Below are 26844 nucleotides of genomic sequence, written 5' to 3' on the forward strand. Positions count from 1 at the left end.
ATGGTCATACTGATGCAGCAGTATTAATGCAAGCCAGCTTCAGTCATAACAAACAAAAAATTGTCACAGAAGCTTTAAAGGTCCTGCTGAAACGTAATAAAAAGGTTGAATGTGTCCTTGACTGTGGCTTTAATTCAGCTGCTGTTCAGCATTACAAATATGATTTGATCCAGGAAGCAAAAAGAAAATATAGTTCATGTCCAGGTGACTGGCACCAACGTCAGCCATCAACAGTCAGGTCTGCCAAACAACATTAACTTTGTGCACAAGTCGGCAGCTCATCTGGTCAATGCCAGGCTCAGGACAAAGAGCGGGAGAAGCAGATAATGTGTAATCCAATTACCATGGCCAAGCCTACACACCATTTATGGAAGTCCACGTCATGAGGTTATTTAGGAAGCCTAATTCATCTAATAAAGCATGTTTGGAGGCTGAATCAAATTTGTCTGAGAGCCTTCGGTGCATAACAAAAATCAATCACATTTCAGGATGATTAAATAATGTATGATTCCATGGAATTAAGTGGCAAACTGCAGTGCCAGAGCACGGTTACAAATGTGTGTAAAGAAATGAATCCTCTTTCAAGAAGGCAAGAGTCTTCTTGAAAGAAGAGAAATCTGGCATTTTATATTGTCCGTAAATAGTGACATTACCCTGAACTATAACTTCACACCTTCAAAGACATGCTCAGGTAGATACTGGGCCAATAGAAATAACGTAAGGGGAATGGAAAAATGTCTTGCACACTGCAAGGCTCCAAAAGTCCAAGTTATGCATTGCACCAAAGCAGTGACGTTTCAGAAATGCTGCTCTTCGTCAGATTAAAGTGACAAGTGAGTAGCACCTCATTATGTAGTCCACAGGCAAAGATAATCACATATACAGATCCATACGTTAACGTTAACGTTTCAAAAGGAAATACCGATAAATAATGCATAAATCTATAAACCTGTCACCATATGAAATACATACACTTTCAAATGTCCGATATACTGTGCCTTTTCGTTAGCAGAAGTGTTGAGATTTTAAACTTTAACAATCTGTGCACACAGAATATAAGTCTATGAACACATGACAGTGTACATCAAGACCGCATTTGTAAAAAAAAAAAAAAAATCCCAGAGCTGCTGGAGTTTTAAAGTTGCAGAAATACCAACATGCCTGAGGGGGAACTCTATAGAATAACATACCAAACATCAGGCAGAAAGCCGTTATCAAATACATAATCAAACTAAAGAGGTGCCTCTGTAAGTTAATGCTATTCAACAGGACCTACAGGCTGTATCAAAACACATTTATGAAAAGTTGACTGAAAGAGAAAAGTGTGGTAAGAAAAGGAGCACAAGCAAAAAAATGAGCTTAACCTTCAGAGGACTGTCTAAAAAAGCAGATTCAAGAACTTAGGGGAGCTTTAAAAGGACTGGACCCGGGCTGGAATCAGTGGATCAAGAGCCACCACACCAGAAAATGGGCTACAAGTGTTGTGTTCTTAGTTTTGAGCCTATCTGGAACCACAGACAACGTTATACATTTCTCATCTGGGCTAAGGAGAAAAAGAACTGCACTGTTGCTCAGTGGTCCGAAGTCCTGCTTTCAGATGAAAGTATATTTTGAATTTCATTTGGAAATCAAGGTCCCAGAGTGTGGAGGAAGATCAGAGAGGCACAGAATCCTTCAGTACCTAAAGTCCAGTGTTTTGAGTTTCCACAGTGATGATTGAGGTGCCATGTCATCTGCTGCTGTTGGTCCGCTGTGCTTTAACAAGTCCAGAGTCAACACTGTCAGCCATCTACCAGTAAATTTTTGAGCACTTCATGCTTCCATCTGTTGAGAAATTTATGGAGAGAATGATTTTCTTTACCAGCAGGACTTGGCACCTGTCCACAGCGAAGCAGAAACTGTTTTACTGACCACAGTGTTACTGTGCTTAATTGGCCAGCCAACTGGCCTGACCTTGGGAAATGCCAAGAGGAAGATGAGAGACTCAACAATACAGATGAGCTGAAGGCTGCTATCAAAGCAACATGGGCTTCATAACACCCCAGCAGTGCCACGAACTGATTGGCTCCATGCCACATCACATAGATGCAGGAATTTGTGCAAAAGGAGCTCCAACCAAGTACTGAGTGCATAAATTAGCATATTTTTCCAAAAGGCCAACATTTCTGTATCATAAAAACTTTTGCTGACTGATATTTTGTGATATTCTAGTATTTTGAGAAAAGTCTTGAAATATTTCACTTTGTAATCTAGAATGCATGGAAGTTTCACCTGTCGAATTAAATAACAGGAAAAACCAAACATTTTCATGACACTGAAATTTTTTGAGATGCACTTGTCACTTTAGTGTGATGAAGAGCAGCAGTGCTCTAAACGTCACTTCTTTGGTGCAATAAATAACTTGGACTTTTTGGAGCCCTGCAGTGTGCAAGACTTTTTTTCTGTTCACTTTTTGTAATCAATCAAATGTAAATCTGATCATATGAGCCGAGAAATACAAATGTAACAGGATATAGTTTAATTAAGAAATTATGATAAAAAGAGTACAACCAAAAGCTACTTTAGTACAGTAATATGCAATAAATTTACAGCCTTTGACTATCTACGAACCCATTATTAAATACTCCCCAGAATGACAATCACAAAAAATATTAAAAGATAATCCTGTCCCAAAAGTAAATGTTGAGTAAAAATATTAACAAAAATACTTTGCGTGCAATTCCTTCTTCTTTTGCTTCCCCTTTTATTTGCATGTACAGTAGCAATACTGTGCTAAATGCTGAATATATAGAAAATAATAACTGAGATAAGAATTAATGTTTTATGATAAAAATGGCCATACATTTTCTGCTTTTCACGGAAATGACTCTCATACCAGGGACCATTTCATTGATATACTTAAGAAGCCTTGAGGACAAGATGTGTGTTGAGCTTTGACATCCTATATGATAGAAAAGAGCAGCATATATTTGAATATTTGATAAATAAATGTTACCCATGCATAGTCTACAGTATGGCATCTTATCTTTCAGTCACCACAGCCTAGGGAGGGAAAATAGAGGAGAATCCTCCAAAAAAGTAGCATGGGAGGATTACCATGTCCTGGATAGTGATTAAGGAAAAATTTCTATAACCATGCATATAATGAATATTTGGCCATATGTGTCATTAGTATTCAAAACAAGAGAATTCCACATCACACTTTGACTAAGAAAGGCCTAACAGCAACCAGGATTTACTATTGCTATATGTCTCTGAAACAGTTCACCCTTATTCAATGACATACTACTAGGCTCCTATAACACCACCAATAAGAAAGGCAGAACTGTGTTTTGGTAGTTTGTGTGTTGAGATCACAAACTTAAAGGGAGTGTTTGTGAGAGAGAAGAAGTGACAAGGCTGACAGCACACTGAACATTTGAACCTGGAGACTCTTTGACACGCAGAGACAGGGAGGGAGATTAAGTCGCAGCTCCCTGTAGCATTAATGAGAGTCCGATGTTGCAGGAGACATCCCAGAATCCTTGGCTGAGTCAGGGGTGTCGGCGGTTGTGGGGGAAGAGACCTTATCGCAGATGAAACTGTAGAGGCTGACGTCAGGGCGAGTGGTGCGGCAGTTCTTACACACCAGGTTGGAGTACTGGTTCAAGAGGGTGTACAGCCTCCCTGTGGAGAGGAAAGGAGGGCAGGGCAGAAAGGGAGGGGTGCAAGGAGTTAGGAGAGAAGGAATAAATATGAAAGGAGATAAAATTAGATTTCAGAGATAGAGACAAAAAGGACAGAGTCAAAGAACAAGCAGTAAAGGCAGAGACAGTACAGGACCAAAAAGAGAAAAATGGAGGCATATTTGGACTCGTTTATAAATCTCATGCGCATACACACGCACATAGGCCGTGAGCTTTTCTCTTTAGCTCCACTTTAGGAAATAGATGGCTGGAGGGGAATTTCTCTGAAAGGCTTCAATAAATGTCAGCAGAAGAAAAATGAAAGGAGGGGGAGGGGGAGGGGGAGAGGCTGGGGTCAGCTCAGGCAGTAATCCACTCTGCAGCTAAAGACTGAATGGATGGGCAGAGGAGCGGAGACGGCTCGTAAGGTGTAATAACTTAACATCGTAGAGGTCTGCGTTCTGTTATTTATAGATACTGTCCGCGTAACAATGCCAACAAGGACATCCTCCGAGTGTTTTAAGAGCCTCAAGAGCCTCACAGTCCCATGAGCCGCTGATATCATCACAACCCCTGCTTATTATTTAATTTAATAAGAGCTGAATGCAGGCAGGGATGGTAGGATAGCTACTGTGTTACTGTGTATGAAGAAATACTCTGACTAAAACACTTGGTGTTACCTATGAGTGGTATCAGTATATAAGACGCAGTCTGTTATGTGAGGGTCCCAGATGGCAAAAAGCTGTCCTTGTTTGGTTCAATTGACATCGTTTTCAGTAAATTCAGCTACATACAGATGAAGATGGCTTCTTGAGTTTCGGGACCGTCTGGTCTAAACATGTGGAGCTTGAAGTCCTGCTAGCAAAAGCTATGGCAGTCTATTTCCCAGCCTGCAGCCATAGATGTGAAGCACAGAGCTACATGTCTTAATAAAAACTTTTTTTCACCTTTAAATGAAACTAAAAAAAATGCCTGTGTTGTGCTTTGGTTCGGACTTTGTTATTTTTGCAACTAATTATTTTCCCATGCCCCTGGCAATATGCAAAGACATCCAGAGCACGATATGTGTTGTATCAATCCTCGTTCCCACCCGACAGTGCCTTAGGTGGCTTACTTGTAAAATCTATGCCTTACTTCAGCCCAAACATGACTAAAAGTTCTGCACAATATGCATATGCATTGAGGACTGAAGACTTTTTGTATAGGCACCTAAACCAGCTCAGTGATAAAAAGACTGGGGAGGCCCATTTGGGAAAAGGAGTCACAGGCCAGACTTGAACCCCAGCTGCCCTCCTACATGGGGCACAACCTATCCATTAATTAATACCCTTTAATTATTCCTTTTCATCTTTATTTAGTTTTTACTCCCTGTTTTGTGATATCCTTTACTAGTATTTTTCTGTAATTTTTTTATACTGCTTTCATTCTTTGATTTCTTTGTAGTAATTTCCTGCTCTCTTCTGAGACCTACCTGTTGAACCTTTGTTGTTTTATTTCATCTTTTCTTGTTGATCATTTGTGTTTTCAATTTGTCTGTGCCTGCAGCCGACCCTTCTCATCCCGGACACTGACTTTTTAGGCCCTCCCCTCTGGGAAGAGGCTGAGGTCCATCAGGGCAAAATCCTCCTGACATAAGAACAGTTTCTCCCCTCTGCTTTTAGCCTCATGAACAATACTCCAGTCCTCCTCTTACAGACTCACTGAACCCCAGAATTGAAAGACAAAAATAAATAATGCATGTTCAAACAGACCCTCTGTGTTACATTAACACACCAGACCTTATCTCCTCTGTTTAAAACTGCACACTGTGTGTTATACTCATTTATTGCAATATAACCTATTTACTAATATATCAGCACATCTGTACAGTTCTCCCCTTGCACCTTTGCACATACTTTTATGATTATTTGATCCATTTATATTTGTATTCTAACAAATTTTTATAACAATAACGTATAACGCGTGTAACTCTTACCGACAGTGACTTTTCTCTCAGTCAGGAAAGTGTGCATTTCATGGACGTCTCTCATGAGCTGAGCATCTCCAAAAGTAAAGTACGCCATGTCTCTCCCAGCCTCTGCTGCTGCCATCAACTGAATCAGTGCTGGAAAATTGAAAAGGGTACATAAAGTCAGCAGTAACATACAGTATGTGTCAGCATCTTGTGTCTTTCAGTGAAGAAGAAAATCATAAATGAGTAACTGAGCACTGGAACAAGATGAGGAAACAAAGTAATTGGTCAATAAGCTACATTAGGTATGACTGCAGGGAGAAAATAGCCAAAGTGACAGGAGCAATTTGTATCAGAAGAGTACATAATCCACCACTGGTAGCATAGACTCTTCAATCTTTTAGCGCACATTAAGGTCTTAAAGCTTTTAAATATTTAACAGAATGGATATTGATTCCTGATTAATAAGCAGAGGAAAACATCATTTGCAAAAAGGGTCTGTAATCTTTGTGAAGTAAAAGATCAGTCTCAGCACAACACCACGAGCTACTTGCATCTGTAATAAAGAACGTGCTTATCGCTTTCTAAAAATAACAGCTATGCTAATTCCAGGGCTAATGGGCGGGGGTCCCCGGAAACTAGTATCATCTTGAGGGACTTTGTCAGGTTGAGCAGACCTATTTATAGCACTGCAGAGGAAATAAACAGCTGGATTTCTGAATGGAAATGTAAGCATACATATTCATGCTACTTCAATCTGGCATTCAGAAATGAGACTGAGTTTGTAAAACTTCCATGAATAACTAGCTGTCAGATGAGAATGAGAAAGCTGAAGATGATTGAAATGTGTAAAGAAATACTAGAAGTCCTCGTTCATGGCATGATGTACTCAAGGGGACAGTAAGGTAAAAAAGTTTATCATGAGTGATGCTGTGTAAGCCCTCGGAGACCTGCATCGGCCGGGATTTATGGTGTCCCTGTAATCAATTGCCCTTTTAATGGAAAACATAAATGTGTGTCAGCTGATCAATAAAAGGAGGGAACAGACAAGTGAGTGACACCCTGGGAGAGCTGCTAATTGACCAGAGAGTTCTAAGAGAGAGGCTGACATCTGAGATTATATTCAGCTATGTGTTGTACAGTCCACAAGAAATCTCAATGTCTTTCTGCAGGAGAACCAGTGCCTAAGAGGAGTAATGCAGATGAATAAGTTGTGTCTGAAGTCTTGTTATGTATCTCTTGCTTCAGAACCAAGAGTTTAAAGAGAAACATAACAATTCACTTTAAGGCTGAAAACTTCCTTACAAGTATCAGAGATTTTATCAGTGTTCTTGTAATAAAGGTTCAAATCTTGACTTTTAAATACCAAGTACAGACCAAAAAATCCTTCATAGATTAATTAGTGACTCTAAATTGCCCGTAGGTGTGAAGGGGAGCCTGAGTGTTAGTGCGTCTCTCTACATCAGCTCTGTGACTGACTGGGGTCCAGGCTGTACCCCATCTCTCACCCAATGGCAGCAGGGATTGGCTCCAGACCCCCATGACACCAAATGGGATAAGTGGTAGAGATAATGGATAAACAGATTTTGTGTTACAAATATGTAAAGCAACTGCCCCCTACAGGTTGAAACCTTGCTGTTGCTACTGTATTTTCTATTGGCTGATCTGATGGAGAGTGAAAAATTTGGTATAAGCTTTTCTACCACAAAGCTTAAAAGTACCTACAGAACTTATGTGCATGATTAGCTGGCTAACTGATCAAATTCAGATCCTTTTGTCAGTTAACCTAATTAATAACAGTTGTAGTTATTTCAAGACATCAACACGGGTCAAATGCTCCTTCTAAAACAGCCACCCACCACTAGTAGCCACTGTAGCTGTTCTTATCGACTACTCCCTTGCTGACACAGTGCTCTTTAATCCAACATAGACAACTGCTAAATGATAGCACCAATAGGTTATTTGTAATCACGAGATCCAAATGTCTGCTGGAGTCAGGAAGTGGGGGAGAGCCATAAGGAATGATTGGAACAGAGGATAGTTAGTGTTTTAAAGCTCTAAATAAACCTGTATGCTGCAATTATGATCAGAAAATGTGTACATCCATTGAGTACGATCCCAACACTTCACAAAACAGTTGTTTTCCAAAGTTTAGCTGATTTACCCTGTGTGGAGGAGATCAATATCACAAATTACTCAGTCCTGCAGACCTCCTAGTATCATCTAACCAGATGAAGGGAGACAAGAATCTTGAGGAGTCTTGTACTGAGCCAAAGGGCTAGCTGAGCCACTTTAACATATTAAAAACTATTTTTTTTGCACTTTGACTGTGTAAACAGCTCAAAACATGACCTTTTGTTCGCACTTCTCTATGCAGAAATCACTACTCCCCCCCCCAAGGGTTTTTCTCTGCTGCGTGATGTCATCTGCAAAGATCCTACAGCACCTTGTGGAACAGCGTGCTTTAGCACTATTTTGATTCACAAAATGGGGTCAAAGATGTCCAGAGGCTGTGCCAGGTTATACAAACTTATAACTGAAGCACAGAGTGATGATATTCAGCACAGGAATGTGGACATGAACCAGCAATGCCAGTGATGCTAACACTGAAGACATTTGCCACATTCTGTAAACTTACTTCAGACCATTACGTTGTGGTTGTTCTACCAAGTGTGAAGTTGGTTTACAAATGTATTTACTTTGCTTTAGACTAGTAGACAAAACATAATAATAATTTGCTTTCAATTAGATAGGAAATTATATGCCTAAGAAGAACCCTAAGAACCTCACACTTTTTCCATTACCACTAACTTCAGTAGAAGCGGCAGATGGACGAAATTTGTTGGTTGGCTCCACCAATCACAGATGTTGCTCTGATGCCCTAGGAATGTTTTTTTTTTTTTTTTTTTACTTTCGATTGCAAATAAACCATGTTTTTTCAAACAACATCGATTACATAAAAGCTTGTGTCTTCTGCAGGAATGTTTACAATTACAAAATAACAAACCTTCAATCATCTTTAGTCAAAAATCAACCATTAAATTCATAGAGCATGAAGGAGTAAGTGTGTATGGCACATCCTTCCCTCCTCCCTTGTTAAAATTCCAAGGTAAGTGCAGCTCAGCTGAAATCCTAAGGTTAGGTTAAACTTGAAATTCTATTGTACGCACTATAACGTGTATTCTCTTATTCAACCATAAAACAAATTCTGCTCCAGTGTATGGAAATGGTTGATTTGGTCAAATTTGTTGCTTTACACAAAGTCATCTCCTTCCTCCTCGTGATGATACCTTTAAGCCGTGTGTCTCCTCCAAAAGCTCCACATCCCCAGTTCCCTGTGGCTATTGCAGAGAGATGCTTTCTGTTGGCGTTATGTCTGAAGAATCCACAGTATGCCTGAATCAAATGCACAGGAAGTAAAAGGAATACAGGAGGGGAAGAAAATAAAGTAATGTGAGGACAATTCCATATTAACATCAGTACAGCTGTGTTATCTTTAGTTTGGCAAAAGGTAAGTGGGATGGACTTTAGAATACACATTTAGAAATGTTAAAGTGTGATGAAAATCCAATAAAAGTTTAAAAACAAAGAAGTGATGCCTTCACTTTGCTTTATGTAAATATTAGTCAGCATACTAACATTCATTTGTGTTTCAACAGAGTAGGATTATTAAGTTAGCTCTTTTCAGCACAGATTACAACAGAAATGAAAAACACGGATGTCCAAAGTTAAAATACTTATGATGCTGTTTTCTGCGACACTGACCAGAGCTCATAATTCTCCAGCATGCCTTTCTGTCTGACTGCTCAGTTTCTCCCGTCGTACTTCCTGTTCTTGTATAGACTGGGATCTGGCTTTCTCTCTCACCTTGTTGAGTTCCCTTGTCATCTTCTCTGGGAGAAACTGCTCTAAGAAGTGCCTGTACTTCAGAGCATCAATGGCCACAATTTCTGTACATCTCCTCTGCCAGTCATCTCTAAAAAACACCAGGAAAGCAATCAGAGAACAAACTGACAGCAACATGGTAAGATCCCCTATCTCTGCTCAAACTTCTTTTGGGTGTGTCAATTTTTTCAAGATAGATTTAAAAAGAAAATTACGTAGAATCACCTGGGTGTCTCATCCTTGTAGCTTTCCCTCCATTTGTAACTCTCAGCGTAGCCTGAATATTTACTGTACTGCTCCGTGCCTGCAGGGCAACAAAAAACACAGTCAAGAAACATGAAATGACATTACTGAGTATTCTGCAGTCAGAGCACACAGCGAGTCTAAATCTGTTTCAGCGCCTTGTTTCTCAAATCAAATTTAGTGCTTTCTATGCTCCCCATGTGGGTACACGGTATCAACTTGTATTGGATTGTCATAAATAAAGGCCATTGATTTAATAAGTAATCCGCTTTGGGGTTTGAAATGAAAAGCTTTCAGCTCTAATAGGAAGAAATGGTTAGAACTGAAGACGCCTACCACGGCCACATTTGCAAAACGATTGTTAGAAATGAAACATAGCCACATCATTTATTAACAAAGACAGTGACATACTTTTCATTCTCAGGCATTGGTTAATTTATAGCATGTACTCGTATGTGCTTAGGGTTCTAGTTAGAAAGGTTCTATCATTCATCAACAAATACATCTGCTCTCTCTTCTGAAAATGATGCCTATTCACTGCCCATACATTATGAATAAGGTGTGGGGAAGTGACACCCGACTTCAATGAAAAAAAGGAGTTAAACATGTCATTTACATAGCCTTTGAAGTTCTACAGTAATGTATGTAGATGCAGAGCTGCATGTGCTAGTTGCAGAGTGAAAGAGTTTAGTATCAAAGTTTACAACAGCAAAGAAATCACATAGTATTTTAAAAGCAATGATAAATGTTTCTCTTCATGAGAAGCATTTTAAAAAATGGTGTGTAAAATATCTGTTTTTACTGTCTTGTAAGGCTGTAAAAATCCTTTAGACCTAATTTTCCAATACTTTGATACATCTGTGTCTGAAAGGTCCGGTCACTGGTCAACCAGTATTCCTGGCTACAATTGCACCATGAGGACAAAAGAACACTCCAAGCAACTCAGGGAAAAAGTTCTTGAAAGGGTTAGTCAGGGGATGGATACACCAAGTTAAGGCACTGCACATCCTCCAGAGTTCAGTTCAATCCACCATGGAGAAATGGAAGTAGTATGGCACATGTGTAAATCTGCCCAGATCAGGCTGTCCTCGCAAACTGAGTGACCGTGCAAGACAGAGACTAGTGAGAGAGGCCACCAAGACATCTATGACTACTCTTAAGGAATTACAAGCTTCAGCAGCTGACATGGGAGAGACTCTGCATACAACTGTTGCCCAGATTTTTCACCATGGAAGAAGGCAAAGAGAAAGCCACTGTTGAAGAAAACTCAATAAATCTCGACTAGAGTTCGCCAGAGGGCATGTGGGAGACTTCATGGTGAAATGTAAGAAAGTTCTTTGGTCTGATGAGACCAAAATGGTGCTTTTTGTCTATCAGACAAGATGCAACGTTTGGCGGAAACTAAAACACTGCACATCACCACAAACACACCATCCCCACTGTGAAGCATGGTGGTGGCAGCATCATGCTGTGGGGATGCTTCTCACTTTCTCATTAAAGAGTTGTCTTATGTGTAAGTTGTCAAATAAAAGTCAAACTATATTGACTGTAACAGATTTAATAAAAAACAACAAAAGGGTAAAACATCCAAGGGGCTATAGACTTTTTATAGGTGCTGTATATTTGTATACTCTGATTATGCAACAGGATAGAAGATTCACAGGTTTCCTCATCAACATCAAATGAACACCACAAACCACCCAACTCCGCTTCATTTTTCACCTGATTCTCTCAAATAGTATGAAGGGAGGCTGGCTGCATTTTGTAATTAATAGAGACCAAAAAAGCCAACATTCAATGTTTTTATAAAGAAAACATTTAAATCTTTACTAGAATTCTCCGAAAGCTTTGAAGTCTGGCATCATGGCAACCTTGCTTGTAATGAACTACACTAAAGTTGACCATAATTGAAAATGTTAAAAAAAAAAAGAAAAAAAAAAAACAACCTACAAATGAATAATTATCTTTTTGCCCCAATCCATGACAATCTATAACTCAAGCTAATGGCCTGTCCTGGAGCCAGGACATAACCCAGCAATGACAGTACAGGAGAAATATATTTCTAGGAGAGTAAAGCCCTGGCAGAGAAAACAAAAGGACATTCTTGCATCATTGTCCAGGTCCAGTCCAAATGAGGTACTCTTCACGACACGAGCGACTCCTAATGTCAAACATCCTGCTACCCATGTCACTCTCCTATCAAGAGCTGTACTCCTCCTCCTCCTTCACTGTGATCCTATTTATAATGGTAACTAACCATGACAGCTTCCTGGCATACAAGTTTCCATCACTTGATTACACTATGGCAGTCCACCTCCTGATCGGAAAACGCCTACGGATAAAAACTGACGTAACCCGTGAGCTCCTAAAGCACAAGAGGGATCATGGTTAGGAAGCCACAAAAGACAAAAAAATATGAGTTACCAGACAGGAAAGAAAAACAAAGACAGAGAAAGAGACAAAAAAGCAAAAGAAAAAAGGACATGACTGAGAGAGATAACACTGCATGCGTGCAAGGAATATTCTGCTAGCTTTTAATGAATCTATGGCGTAGCTGGTCCATTCCATTAGTGGAGCAATGACCTTAGTTGGGCTATAAATTCCTTTCTGTCCAAATGTAATAAAGTTAAGTGGTGAGGAGGAGGAGGAGGAGGAAGGCAGAACGACTGGAGGCAAGGAGGGGCATGATGACTAACCACTGAAGGTGACTTGGAAGAGACGGGAGTTCCAGAGAAGACAGCATGGCGCCATACCAAAGACACTGTGATTGGCTTATCAAGCAGGAGGGGACCAAATGAGTGACGTTGATTGGCTGAATTTTAACATCGACTTAACATGGCAGGTTGTGCTTGTGTGTGTTTGGTGGTACTATCAATGTAGACTGGAGGCTCTGACACCAAATAGACTTTCTTGTCTCTACTCTAACTGTTGCAAACAAGGAGCAGCATCCATCATTGAAAATGAAGTAAATCCAATGCCAATGCTGTTAACTGAGTACCTGCATAAGGCTGGCTAAAAAAACAAAGGAATCACCGTTACAGTCCATGTTAAAATGTTCATTTTTACACCTGATATAAACATTTTCACAGCCTGATACATCAAAGCTGTTTTGATTTCTGTAATTCATTTCTCATTTGGTAAGAACAAAGGTGGTTTGTTCTGAAACTCATCAGTTTTTATCATATTAAAAAACAACAGGTTTTGTATGATGTGTGGCTGACATAACCATCAGGCAGGTGTGTTGACGCCATTTGCCAAGGAACTACAAGTCTGTATCAGCTCCGCCAATAAGTCTGTTAGGCTGGCTGCACACATGACGAGGGTTGCCCAAACGTCTTTCACTGAGGTCCACATACAGAAATACAATGAGAGGATATCGGGGCCTGAAAGTATACGCCAGCTTTTGTGTACAAAAGTTAGCAAACCTAACTCCATAAACATTCAGATGAGGTTAGCAATTAGATATGCTTAAAGAAAAACAAAGCCCATGTCACAGCTTTCTATTCAGTGGAAAAGTGCCAATGTTGTCATGTCAAGAAAAGTCAAGAAAAGTGCCAATGTTGTCTAATCGCCCCTGACTAAGACTGGATCTGCCCCTGACTAGGGTGAGAACGGCGCCCTGTATGAAAGAAAAGTGAGACGCTGGCAGCTTATCTCCATGTTCAGACACAAAAAAGAGCAAATTGCACAAAGCTGATGAACTTCATAAGGGTGGTAGTGCTTAAAAGTAATCACCACGATATGTTTTGCAAATCATACTTCAAGACAGAGCAGAGCAAGATTCATACAGCAGTTTGTTCCAGTAATACTTAAGTCTGAATTCATCCGGACATTATGAGTCAAGATAACATTACTTACTATGTTTACCTCTCTTACTTTATATGTTAAGATTGATCTGCAACAGTTCTTGCAGAGCCTCTTCCATCTCAGCTGCTGAAGCTTGTAACCTTCAAAATAGTCATTGGTGCTTTGGTGGCCTCTCCCACTAGAGTCCTTCTTCCACGGTCACTCAGTTTGTGAAGACAGCCTGATCTAGGTGGATTTACACATCTGTGATACTCCTTCCATTTTTCAATGATGGATTTCAAAAGGGCTGGGCAATCAAATGAAAATTAGATTAAACTGTAAATATGGCTTGCTGCAATTTTCAAATTGCATAAGGTGCAATATGTCTTTGACCTAAAATTTGTGTCAAAATACTAGTTTAAAACTATTTTTTTGCAGCAGAGATGTTATGCATGACATATTATGCAATCATTCAGATGCCATTTTTTAGAATAGTCTACAAAAAATCCTACCTTCTTCATTTTTGTACTTTTTTCTTATTAAATATAAGAGTGACAAAAACCCTTCAATGCAAAAGCTTAGATCCAATTTACAATACGAGTAAAAATCATCAGAATTAGACACTTTTAAATAATTGTTCAGCCCCCATTTAGGAGTAAAAGAAAGTTAAGGAACAATTGCACATCAAATCACAATTATATTGAGGAAAAAAAAATGCAATTAGATTATTATCCAAAATCGTTCAGCCCTAGATTTAACTGAACTCTGGGGGAGTTGTCCTGCAAGCAACTTCGTGTTTTTATACTACAAATGGCAGATATGTGGTCTTGCTAGTGGTAGAGATTTCAAATATAATCCTCATTTTATACAGTCCATGGTTACAAAAGTCAACTTATCACATAAGGTGCAGAATGGAAAGACACTTCAAGCTTGTATAGGACTGAAAATTCTTCATTTTTGGAAGCTCTGTCTCTCTTAAGCAAAAAGTCAAAGAAGGCAACACAAACAAAATCAATCAAGTGCAAACATATTTATTTGAGTTTCTGCACTCACAGTGAAGTTATAATGCCTATCCTTATGTTAATTGGATAGATTTATCAAACTGGGTAATGATGCTTCTTCTGTCATCAAAGTTAAATCTGTCCCAGTGAAATGCAGGCACCATACAGGAAAACATTACAATTAATATTTGTTTTCCAAGTCAACTAGATAAAGTGGCTAATCAAACAAAAATGGTGTAGGCATAAATAAGTTGTTTAATGAATAAATTACAGCTGATTCAAAGCAGTGTGAAGGGAAAATTAGAGGGAAAAAACCCCCAATTGCACACAGTGCTTGATGCATTTTTTGACAAGGATTTCCCTTCTTTGCAGAATTAATCTGGTCGTGTCCTTTCTTTGACCGGTGGTGAGCGAGGTACAGCTGTGAGGCAGGATTAAAAAAATATACGATGGCCAGAAGAGGAGAGAGGGGCTAAGAAGCCTGGAGACTAAGACAGGTTGACTGACGCAGAGTGAGTTGGAGGTAGGAAAATAGAACTATTCTGCTGGAGAGAAATGAAAGATTACAAGGCAGCCCCAAGTGAATCGATGCAATGGATTTACCATCCCAAAGGATGAAAGGAAGGTTGAAACATGAACATAGTCCAATAAATGCACAGGGCTCAATGAACAAGAAAAAATAAATTGTAAGCCAGTTTTACTTGAACAATAAGAACATGAAAATACTAAATACTGAGCTAAATTAACCATTAAAGTCCAACACACTACATGACATGAGAGTACAAAACAGTTTGTGTTTTTAAAGCGAGATAGCACCATGATTTCCCCTGGTTTAACCCTGATAATGGGAAATTATCAATCCATAATATGCTAACTGGTTGTTCACGGAAACAGAGAAATCCATAGCGCTTGACATTCATTTTTGTTTTTGTATACAAGTGTTAAGGGAAGTTCAAATCCCTGATCACTGAAAACGGTCAAGTATCGTTTCTAATACAAAATCAGTGCATTTCTTCCTGCTTCTCTAAGCTCTGTTTTTAGTCACTGTAGTATAAGCATGACAACCCTGGCTTCTTTTACCTTCACCATCTCCTCAAACATCTCCAGGGGATCCTTAAGAGCTCTCAGTTCTAGTTGGATTTTTAATCCCTTGAGAGTGCCCTGGGTGGGTTCTCCAGTCTCCTCCGAGTCACAGTAAGAGCGCGACCGACACTCAGTGAGGTAAAATCCCTGTAATCACCTGTACAAACTGTCCTTGACTGTCATTCATCTCCAGCCACAGTTCATGAACATAAGGTGAGGTTTGGAGCACTGAGAAACTTGTCTACTGGTTAAACTTCCACCTTACTGCAATGATACATTGCTGATTCTCTGTCTGATCTGTTCAACCATACCCTCCTTACATCATGACTGAACAAGACCCCAAGATGCTGAAACACCAATGGATGTGATTTGCTGTACTTCCTTTGGTAGAGTGCCACAGACTGAGACTAAAAGCAGCTGCTAAATCTCAACCCGTCTGTCTTATACCCAGTTGATAGCCCTGTGTGAGTGACATCAAGTTCTAGCAGAAACAATCCAACTACATCATTTGGAAAAAGCCAAGGGGCAGTGATGAGTTCACAAAAACAGACACTCCACGTGAGATTCTACCCATGATATCACAAAAAGAACCGGAGGATAGGCACAGCTTTGGCAAAGCTGGTGTTGAGCTTTACGACATGTTTACGTAGTGGTGGAGATTATTTTAGTTCCATGAACTCGTCAGATACTTTGTTACTACTTATAATATTTGTAAAAGGTCTTTCATTTTCTGTGCCATGACATTTGATTAAACACTTATTTTTGAGATTTTTGACGTACCTCATTGTGATTTTTGATGTACCTCATTGTGATTTTTGATGTACCTCATTGTGTTGAAATATTTATTTTGGTTATTTAGATAGTGGACTTTATCTTCAATGTGATCAACTGACTGTCACATAAATCTGTACCCACATTGTACATTGTATTGAACATTGCAATCCTGCTGTATCCCAAGCAAACCAGTTAAGGACAAGAAACCACAACAAAGAGGAACATACAGTGCCATGAAAAAGTATTTGCCCCCTTTCTGATTCCTGATGTTTTTGCGAATTAATCACACTTAAATGTTTCGGATCATCAATCCAGTTTTTATATTTCACAAAGACAACCCAAGTAAATGGAAAATGCAGTTTCTGAATGATTATTTAATTTTTTAAGGGGTGAAAAAAAATCCAAACCTATCTGGCCCTGTGTGAAAAAGTAATTGCTCCCTGAACCTAATAACTGGTTGTGTCACCCTTGGCAGCAATAACTGAAATTAAGCATTTGCGATATCTGGTGATGAGTCTTTCGTATCACGGTGATGGAATTTTGGCCCACCCTTCTTCACAGAATTGGTTTAACTCAGCCATATTGGAGGGCTTTCCAGCATGAACTGCCCATTTAAGGTCACACCACAGCATTTCAATTGGATTACAGTCCAGACTTTGACTTGGCCACTCCAAAACTTTAATTTTGTTTATTTTGAGCCATTCACAGGTGGACTTGCTAGTATGTTTTGGGTCACTGTCCTGCTGCATAACCCAAGAGCGCTTGAGCTGGAGGGCATAAACTGATGGCCGGACGTTCACCTCAGGATTTTCCGGTAGACAGCAGAATTCATTGTTCCATCAATCACAGTAAGTGGTCCAGGTCCTGTAGCAGCAAAGCAGTCCCAGACCATCACCCTACCACCACCATGTTTGACTGTTGGCATGATGTTCTTTTTATCAAATGCTGTGTTATTTTTATGTCAGATGTAACAGGCTGCACACTTTCCAAAAAGTTCAACTTTTGTCTTGTCAGTCCACAGGATATTTCTCCAAAAGTCTTGGGGATCATCAAGATGTTTTTTGGCAAATGTGAGATGATTCTTTGTGTTCTTTTTTGTCAGCAGTGGTTTTGGTCTGGGAACTCTCCCATGGATGCCACTTTTGCCCAGAGTCTTTCTTATGGTTGAGTCATGAACACTGACTTTAACTGAGGCCAGTGAGGCCTACAGGTCTTTGGATATTGTTCTGGGTTCTTCTCCTGGATGAGTCTTCATTGCACTCTTGGAGTAATTTTGATTGGTTGACCACTCCTGGGAAGGTTCACCACTGTTCCCAGTTTTCTCCATTTGTGGATAATGGCTCTGACTGTGGTTTGCTGGAGTCCCAAAGCCTTAAAAAATGGCTTTGTAACCTTTTTCCAGACTGACAGATTTCAATCACTTTGTTTTTCATTCAGTCTTGGATTTCTTTGGATCGTGGCATGATGCGTTTCTTTTTGAGATCTTGTAGCTTACTTCACTTTGTCTGTCTGTTTCTATTTAAGTGATTTCTTGATTCAACAAATGTGGTGGTAATCAGGCCTGGGTGTGGCCAGTGAAATTGTGTTCAGTTTTCCAAAAACTGTGGTTAATCACATTTAACTCATGATTTAACAAGGGGGGGACAAATATGGCACTAGATACGGCACTGTATCTAGTTGAAGGAAAGACATATACTTGGTGTGCGTGTGACTTTGTACCTGTGATAATGAGGCATTCATTGGGTTCCAAAGCTTCTGTAAAGAGGCGAGAGACGATGAGTTCAGGGTTGATGATGAACCTGATCTCTTCCTGGACCAGCCCATGTCCTGTTACGCCCCCTCCTACAAACCTGTTTGCAAAGTCCACCTGGTGAAATGAAAGGAAAAAAAGAGATGGTCAATGCAAGTAACAAGTGAATGCACTTGACCCCATATTACAAAATAAAGAAAAGAAATAGGCCAATGTTAAACACTAAATACAGTAGCAGGGCTGTACAGTGCAACATATATGACGCATATGCTGCAAGAATTTTGTCTACTCTGCTATGAGGCTATTTCATTTCGTCCCACCAGTACTATAAGAGATTTGGAAAGAGAGGTATGTTTGTCAAGATGGACCCAAGATTTGAGACCTGTGCCCACTCTTTTTATAATTTATTTTTTTGTATATGTGGTACAATATTAATTCAAGCTGAATGCTGGTCCCTAGTACCATGCGCACTGAACATTACTTCTCATTATCATATCCTATATGATAATATTTGATTACTTTTTTCTCATGTTACCTCTGGGGGAAGGGGAAGGAAAAAAACATGGAAAAAGAAAGAAACTTTGCTCCTATGTCCTGATGTTGCTCACTTTACCTGTTAAAGTGTAAAAACAGTGCTTCAACATTAAACCACTTTCATCCTGTACACTTCACCATACAAATGTGTTTTTTAGACTAAAAATATTTTGGTAAAGGATTAAAAGAAATGTTTTTATGGGCACAAGCTGTGCTAGCTGTATCTGCGTGTGCAGGTAAACAAGTGCATTTGAATGCGGCTTGTAAACATCTGGTGGTATTACCGTATACCCCGGTAAAATTCGGGGAGGGTATGAAATACCATCCAATCCTAATAGCTACTTCCAAGCTAATTGCTACTGCAGTGGGAGCTATCATCAACTTGCAGCACAACTAGACCCCTCCGATACCGCCTCACTCTGCTCAAATGATGCTGCTAGATCTGCCTGATGACAGACATGGAATCAAGTCAAACCATTTGCGTTGCAAGGTTAAAAATATTTGGTGGACTGTTTATGTACAAAACCAATGAAACCATCCACCAACCTTAGCTGTATGTTTGCAATTTGCAAATTTTCACCTTCTAATCAACTAAATTATTGTGGTTAGCATGGTGAACCTTAAACCTCCTCCTGTAGAAATGCTGAAGCACTGCTCCAAAGTTTAGGGTTTAGTGGTAGAAAGACTGAGATGCAAAGCCAAAAATATTTATGAGCTCACTGGAGAAATATTTTGATGTGATGCCATGTAAGCCCACTGGTTGTTTTTGTGGCATGGATAAGAGGACAGTCCATTCAATCACAGAGCTGCTCTTTAAGCATGCTGTCAGGGGTGAAGGTTCTGCTCACTGGCCCACAGCTGCGTCAAGATGTGACAGTCAGTGTGTTTGTATGAGCATGTGTGTATGCTTCCTAACCAGTTGCTCAGACTCTCTGGTTCACCCCAAAACCCCACCCCCCTCACCCTTCAATCTCACCTCCTGACAGAATGACAGCCCAGTCTGCCCTATCCAAAGTCAACACAGAGCCGGTAGCCGGCCTGCTGAGGTAGCCATCAATCTACCCGCAGGACTTCTGGCCCGCTGGGTTGCCCCAGTGAGATGGCTCACCCTCGTCATCTTTTCCTCAGTGCACCTCCTTCTCCCTCAACCCTCCACCCTTGGGTCTCCTCCTCCACCTTTGGCTCTCTGAGCTACTCAAGTGTATACATCAGCTGTCATACAGAGTAAAATATGCACCAGCTTTGCTGGAACACCGAGGTGAGTGAGAGATGGGGTGAATCAATGCAGATGTAGAACCAATGCCCTTCACAGACATGCACAAAAAATATACAAAAGATTTTTGATTTTCTGCAGGAACTGGAAAAGTATGCAGACAAACAGGTGAGTCTGACCTTTTAAAGGAAGGCAATGTGACGGCCAGAATCAAGTTTGTCTGGACTGCCAAGAGCAACACTGCAAATCAGTTGTAGAACATCAAACCTGATACTGAGCATCAGTGACAATAACAAGTTTGTGGTGCCTCATAAAAGAAACTACTTTCCTTGTTGCCCCGTTCCTATTGTCTTCACTGTAGCTCATGTAGAGATAGGCAAGGAACAAGGAAAGAGGAAGATGATGAGGAATCAGGAGTGTCAGACAAAAACACTTCCTTGATTTTACACGACACTTAGGTTTATCTGCATTCAAAATAAAACCGTTAATAAGATGAGCTCAAAACTCATAGGGCAGAGAATCAATCTGTTAATTATTTCAATGTGGACATGCTATGGAATTCCTACCTGCAGCATCCCGTATCCGTCATCTTCAATCGTTCCCTCACAGGTGATATGAAGGCGAGCAAGCTGAGTCTGGGAACTTGTCAAAGAAAGGGAGTAAAATTATGTATGAGAACAATAATTCATAGTTGTATTTTGAAGTTAACCAAATTGCCATGTTCTAAAACTATTTTGAATCAAAAGTAGTTTGTAATATTAAGCCTAGTAGCATTAAGTGGAAAAAAAAACTTAGTAAAATGACACATAATATTCATAAGCAGGCCTATGTTTTAATTAGTGTTTAATCACCTGAATATATAAAACTGTTTTATTTTCATTGACTTAGGATAAGGCTTTTATTCAAATAAAGGGAGCATCCCCTCCAAGGAATATGCCATCCTGGATTTTTGCATCATCTACAGCACCACAAAGGGTATCAAACAACAGATGAGCTCCTTTTTTTTTTTTTACCGCTGGTTGCCATGGTTACCACCAGGAGTGGCATAACATTCTAGAATCTGACTGTTAGATGATTAAATGATATAAAAAACATCCTCACAAACCTTATAAGCTTTTTCTAAAGCTAGAAACGTTTTGTTACTTTATATCCATCAGTATATTTGGATATGGTCCACAGATATCAAGATAACAGGTTTATTGAAGTTTTATAAAGGCTACATGAGGGGCATATGTGATTATAGCCTTGTTGCCCTGAGCTTGAGCTTGTAAAGCACTTTTTTATCCTTGTGACCACTTAAAAGTGTTTTTTACTCTGCAGTTCACATTTACCCATTCACACCCCTTCAATCTACATTCACACACTGATGGCGAAGGCTGACACGTAGCATGGCCATCAGTATTAACTAACATCCTTCATACCTGTGGGGCCATACCCCAAGTGGAGGCTCATCGTAAATTATTATTTGTATGAATAATCCCCAAGTGTGTGGCGTCAACATGATTATATAACTGCTCCAAATCACGTTTGATGATTACATTTTTTGGTCATAATGCCTTCAATAGAATATCCATAATAACTAACGAGAATGTTTCACTACTCACAAACATAAACACAACTGTATCTTGATTCCAGGCTAGGTTTCATCCTGATTCTTTTCATATTTTATTATTTTTGTGGCAATTGTAACACATGACAAGATAGCCTGTTGCAAACTAAGGATATCAATAGTCATCCATGTTTATTTCGCTTGTGAAGTCATGTCTGATCACGCCAGATTTGGTGAAATCAATGTAAAAAAGCAATGTATGTGTGTTTGTTGTGTGGTCCTTACTCCCTAGTGGTCTGACAATCTGGCTAAGTTGTCTAGTGTGTGCAAATCAAAATTCATTTGAAATTGTCCCTGTCTGTGGTGTCCCAGGTTTTTAAAGACCTGCCTTACTGAGAAGTCATCAATATAGTCCAGAATATGTTCAACTGGCTTGGATTGGCATCAATATATCAGTTATTGTTTAGGGGAAAAACTCAAAAAAGAAGCTGGAGAAATCTATTCTACTGTTAGCTCAGTTAACAGAATACCACAGTTTAAACAGTAGAAGAGGAGATGTAGTAGAATAGTAAAAAGTAATACCTTTCCCAGTTTGGAGAACTGTGCATTGATTGCCTTGTGAATGTAACAAGACCCTTGGGCTCTTGAATAAGTAAAAAGAAAAAATAGACATATTATCATTGCAAATATGTTCACCAAGTGAAAAACAAGGCAATCGTTGTGAAGAAATAAATTAGTTCATTAGACATCCTGTTGGGCATTTTAAAGCTTACTTGTCTCTGTAACTCTCCTGAAGTAACACAGCAGAGTTTTCAACTTCTCAATTTTTCTTGTTGAAGAACCTTCAAATATCCTGAAACAGAAAAAAACAGAAACTTAGGTAAAATTCATAATTCTGAATTATGTGAGGATATTAAATAAAGGCTGCTTCTTGGGGTCTGCCAGTGGGAGAAGTTTTACACGGTCTACCTGTATAAACATTTCAACTGTGTCCAGTGAAGTCCACACTGAAATTTCTGTACAACCGTGTTGCTCTTTTAGTTAAAATGGTTAAAAAGGGGCTTAATTTGCATGAATGGTGAGAAACAAGTTTGCCAAAGCAAAATAATAAAAACCAACAAACATAAAATATTTACAATGTAACTGATTATCACAATTAAGATACATTAAAACTGATAACAATGAAATTAAATCTAGAATACATTTCTGTCAAAAACACCAAATTATATTGACCATGGTTGATTTATAAAATCAGAGAGAGGAGGTGAAAACTTGTTTAGGCACTGCACACAGTTAATGGAGTTGAATTTTCAATTCAGTAGAGTCTGGACATATGAATGGAAAATGGTGGCAGCTGCACAAGCTGTCATCACAGCACGTGTGTCAGTATTTGATACATGCTTGATGAAAAACTGTGAAAAGTGCTTCTTATACATTGGATTTTTTATGTATATGAAAGTCTTCAGGGTCTTGAGAGCAGAAGTGGTTATCAAGATTTCATATAATATAAAATACCATTCTTATACTATCAAATAGAATTGCAAAGGGCAGACAGTGATGTTTTACTCCATTATCTATAGCTCAGTGCACAACCATGCTTTAGCGTGTCACGAGCGAGGTCAAGCTTTAGACTGGCATGGTATCTCCCATCTACCACTCCATCCTACATACAAAAGCACTGCCTGGGGCTCCATTTCAGCTCTTCATGGTTAATATAAAAACTAGGGTGGACGGAGGGAGTGAGGAGGAGAGTTACAGAAAGATAGAGTATGTGCAAGAGAGAGAGAGTGTAGGGTGGAAAGCCTAAATCACCCTACATTGGCACTCGCCCTCCATTAAAAGCGACCCAAGCTGATGACTAATCACAGCTCAGCATTCATCTCTTCCTCCTGCTGCTTTTTGGAGACGGAAGTAAAGAAATAAAAACAGAGGACAAGTCAAAAAGGAAGTACAAGTCCAAAAACTCATTTATTAAAAGGCAACTCTTACCTTTCAATTGCATTTTCACAAACAATCTAATACTTTTACACAAAGCCTGACTCATGCTCTGAGAACCCAAATGCCAAACAGTCTTAGTCAATGTCTATTAGACATAACTCATCCTGGAGGGCAGTCTGGCTATGAGATAATGTAAGTGAAACACAGGTGAGGAGGGTTAGTGGAAGGTAAGATTTCCACCAGTTATAAATCATACTTTGCTGGAGAGAGAAGAGTAACTAATTATAATGGATTTAGTCATTAAAATATATTGTGACATTATGCCTTTTAATGATAGTTCCATTGTATCCCCTGTAACCTTACCTGATGAATAAAGTGCCTTAGTTGACAATGTTTCTGACAGCTTAACCATCACCAATTAGGCTTTTTTTCCTTGAAAATGAGGTAAGCCTTGTCATGGTGATCCAGATTAGAAACAAAAGTAGGGGTTTATTTCTCCATAATGAGCCTTCATTGTTGGCTAAATGGTTAAACAGGCTTCCTCTTCTTCTCGAACAGAGGAAAACCCAGGCTGAAGCGATGTCTTCTTTCCTCCCCCTCCAATCTATCCATCACTTAGCAGAGGACAAACCTTGACAGTTCTGCCAAAACAGCAATCAGCAGATTGCTTGCTGCTGTGTATAAGACAGAGCACTGTAGTAGACGATAAGCAAAGTGATGGACACTCCCTCAATTACAAGAGGAGAGGGAGGGCCAGTAACGATCCGCGGCCTGTTTTAGACCGCACTGGTCGTCTTGTCAAGTCTCATCTTCGCAGAAACACCGAGACTTTTTTCCCCCTCCAGCTCTTTCCGGTATTTCACTGCCAGCTCAGAGCCAAGTCTCTGCGACCGAGTGCTGGTGTGGGTCTGAAAGACTCAGCCCTGCAGCAGGAATCAATGCTAACATTATAACAGCGGCTTCTTCACTTAGCCTGCCATAACTCTTTTGATGTGGAGACAGATATCATGCAACCTTACAGATGACTGATTGTGAGAGTACGATTCAGCTTTAGATAAAAAAGGAGTTTCAGGAGTTTCTGGTTTATGCTGTGAGCTAGCTATTCTGGGCAGGCAGGCCACTTAAAATGAAAAAAAAAAAGTGTTTCTTTTAAGCATTCTGGCTTAGGTCAGCTTAAAAACGACAGAAAATATTGGGAGAGAGATGAGTGGAAGACATGCACCAAACAGCACCAGGACCAATCCTATGACCAGTGCATTGAGGACTACAACCTCTGTATATAAATGAGCTCTACCAGCCCTAAGGAAGGCCATTTTTAACAACTTTTCTTTCTCATTTTCTGAAATTTATCGATGAAATCAAAACATATGTTTACCCCTTAGTAAGTATGTCTTATGGATTGCAGTTTTTACAGAACAGAGTCCTCAATGCAAAGCAAAAGTGACCTAGCAGGTTGGCAGAGCTAAGCAGCATTTTACCGGATGGGGAAATGCCCACACAGGCCACAACGTTATGGGGGATAAGGGGGCGGAGTTACGCATGGGGGGTGAGCTTGGGTGACTGAACTAATAACTGATGTCCGAGAATAATCGTTGTACATAAACAAGTAAGCGGTACAAAATATGAATGAGAAACAGAAGTCGCAGGTTCAACTCCATTACATAGCGGTCTTTTATGTAACATTCAGTCTTTTCAAGGCAATGATAAATTGAAAACTGCTGGAAATATTTGAGTTATACAAGAACTCAACTAAAACCCAACATAGGGGAAGTCATTTTTCAGTTAATAAAGACATTTCAGAGCAAAAATGTATCACATCATATCCTATCGTATTGTATTATAACATAATTGTAATGTATCATATTCAATCATATTGCATTGTTTAGAAACAATTTTTGAATGAAACACAAGATACTTGTGCCCATAAAGAGGATCAGCGCTCAGTGAAGAAATCCCGAATCCATTACTATCTGCCTCCACAAGTCAACTGTGCAGACCCATAGGTGGTAAGAAACCCGCACTTCACAGGGGTTGTCAAGTGGGAACCCTCCTTCGTCAATTGTATCCTATTGTAACCTTACATATTGTAACATAGCATATCGTTTCATATCATATCTTATTGTATGATAACGTAATGAATCATATTGTAACAAATTTCTTCTTACAGAGTATCTCGTGACCAATCTTATCCTAACAAACTGATTGTAACAAACCGTATCGTAAAGAATCATATTGCGTTGTATCATATCTTAGGGTAATCTAGTCTATTGTAATATAACGTAAAGAGAGGTATTGTTACACATTTTGTACTGTATCATATCCTAATGTATTTTACTATAAAAGTCGCTATGTACAGTATGAATAAAGTATAACATATTGAATAATATGGTAGTGTTTTGTAAGATAATTAATCGTAAAGGGCTGCAACAAACTAATTCAATCATCAGTTCATCAGATGATTATTTTCTTGATTCATCAATGACTTAGACGCTTTTTTTTTAACACAAATTGATATATTATGTATTATATAGATATTCCAAAGCTGTCAAAATAATGTTAAAGTTTAAATGTATTCTTAAAACGTAAATAAAACTACATTTTTTTTAGTGTTAAATTAAAAAAACTTGAACATGCTACAGAATAACACAAAAAAAATGATAAATTATTTTTAAAAATGGAATTATATTTTTTATGGTTTTACCTTGCCTCCCTCCTTACAATCATACATAAACACTTTGAGATCATACTAATGACAACAGCCTGGGGATGTGACTTGAATCAAAGACACTTATAGTGGGATTCTGCTTTTATTACTTCCTCTTGCAATTATTTTATCCCAGAGGAGCCATAGGTAAGCCTCAGTCTCTTAAAGTTATTGATATTATGATAACTTATAAACATTTGTCACTCATTTATTCAACAAGCTAACGTTAGTTTGTTGATGCTTGTTGTCAGACTGACCCTCTCTGTCAGACACACACCCAACTGCTCCTCTTAACCTGTGACTGCAGCTCACGCTTTTCCTTCCTCTCTCCCGGTTTAGCAGACATTTAGAACACAAAGTGAGGCAAATATGGATTACATGAACGCCTGACAGTTCATCACTACTGGATATGTTTTTATCCAGTCTCGTATTGTAACAGAAACTAAACTAAAGTTACGCCAGAGTTTTTACGACAAGGTATTTTTAGATCACTAGTGTCTCATCTCCACCATGAGACACAGTTGACGATTAATATATCCACTCAATTATTGCGCTAATCATCAGTCAGAGAAGTACTAAACTAAGCAAAAGTAATGTTTATCAGCAGTCTGTGTGTGATGTAAACAGTTCTGTGCCACGCCAAGTGATGCCCTAATCATGCAACACAACGATTCGATACATACAACAACAACACATGTGTTGCAAACACTTTTAATTATCGTTTTTTATCGTTTTATTGCTGTAGCCCTATATATGGCATATATGACA

General features: G+C 39.2%; 1 protein-coding gene across 1 annotated transcript in view; it reads right to left on the bottom strand.

Moving 5' to 3' along the window:
• Positions 1-2503: 2503 nt before the first annotated feature.
• parga (poly (ADP-ribose) glycohydrolase a) overlaps positions 2504-26844 on the bottom strand; it is a 51075-nt gene continuing 26734 nt past the window's right edge. The window contains exons 10-18 of the mRNA XM_041789571.1: positions 22208-22287; positions 22017-22077; positions 20452-20527; positions 18108-18255; positions 9727-9805; positions 9484-9592; positions 8907-9012; positions 5641-5769; positions 2504-3666 (exon numbers count right to left, since the gene is read on the bottom strand). Coding sequence (XP_041645505.1) covers positions 3485-3666; positions 5641-5769; positions 8907-9012; positions 9484-9592; positions 9727-9805; positions 18108-18255; positions 20452-20527; positions 22017-22077; positions 22208-22287 — 970 coding nt within the window. The 3' untranslated portion in view covers positions 2504-3484. The remainder of the gene's footprint in view (positions 3667-5640; positions 5770-8906; positions 9013-9483; positions 9593-9726; positions 9806-18107; positions 18256-20451; positions 20528-22016; positions 22078-22207; positions 22288-26844) is intronic.

This window comes from Cheilinus undulatus, linkage group 6 (assembly GCF_018320785.1).
Source record: "Cheilinus undulatus linkage group 6, ASM1832078v1, whole genome shotgun sequence".
NCBI classification, from domain to species: domain Eukaryota; kingdom Metazoa; phylum Chordata; class Actinopteri; order Labriformes; family Labridae; genus Cheilinus; species Cheilinus undulatus.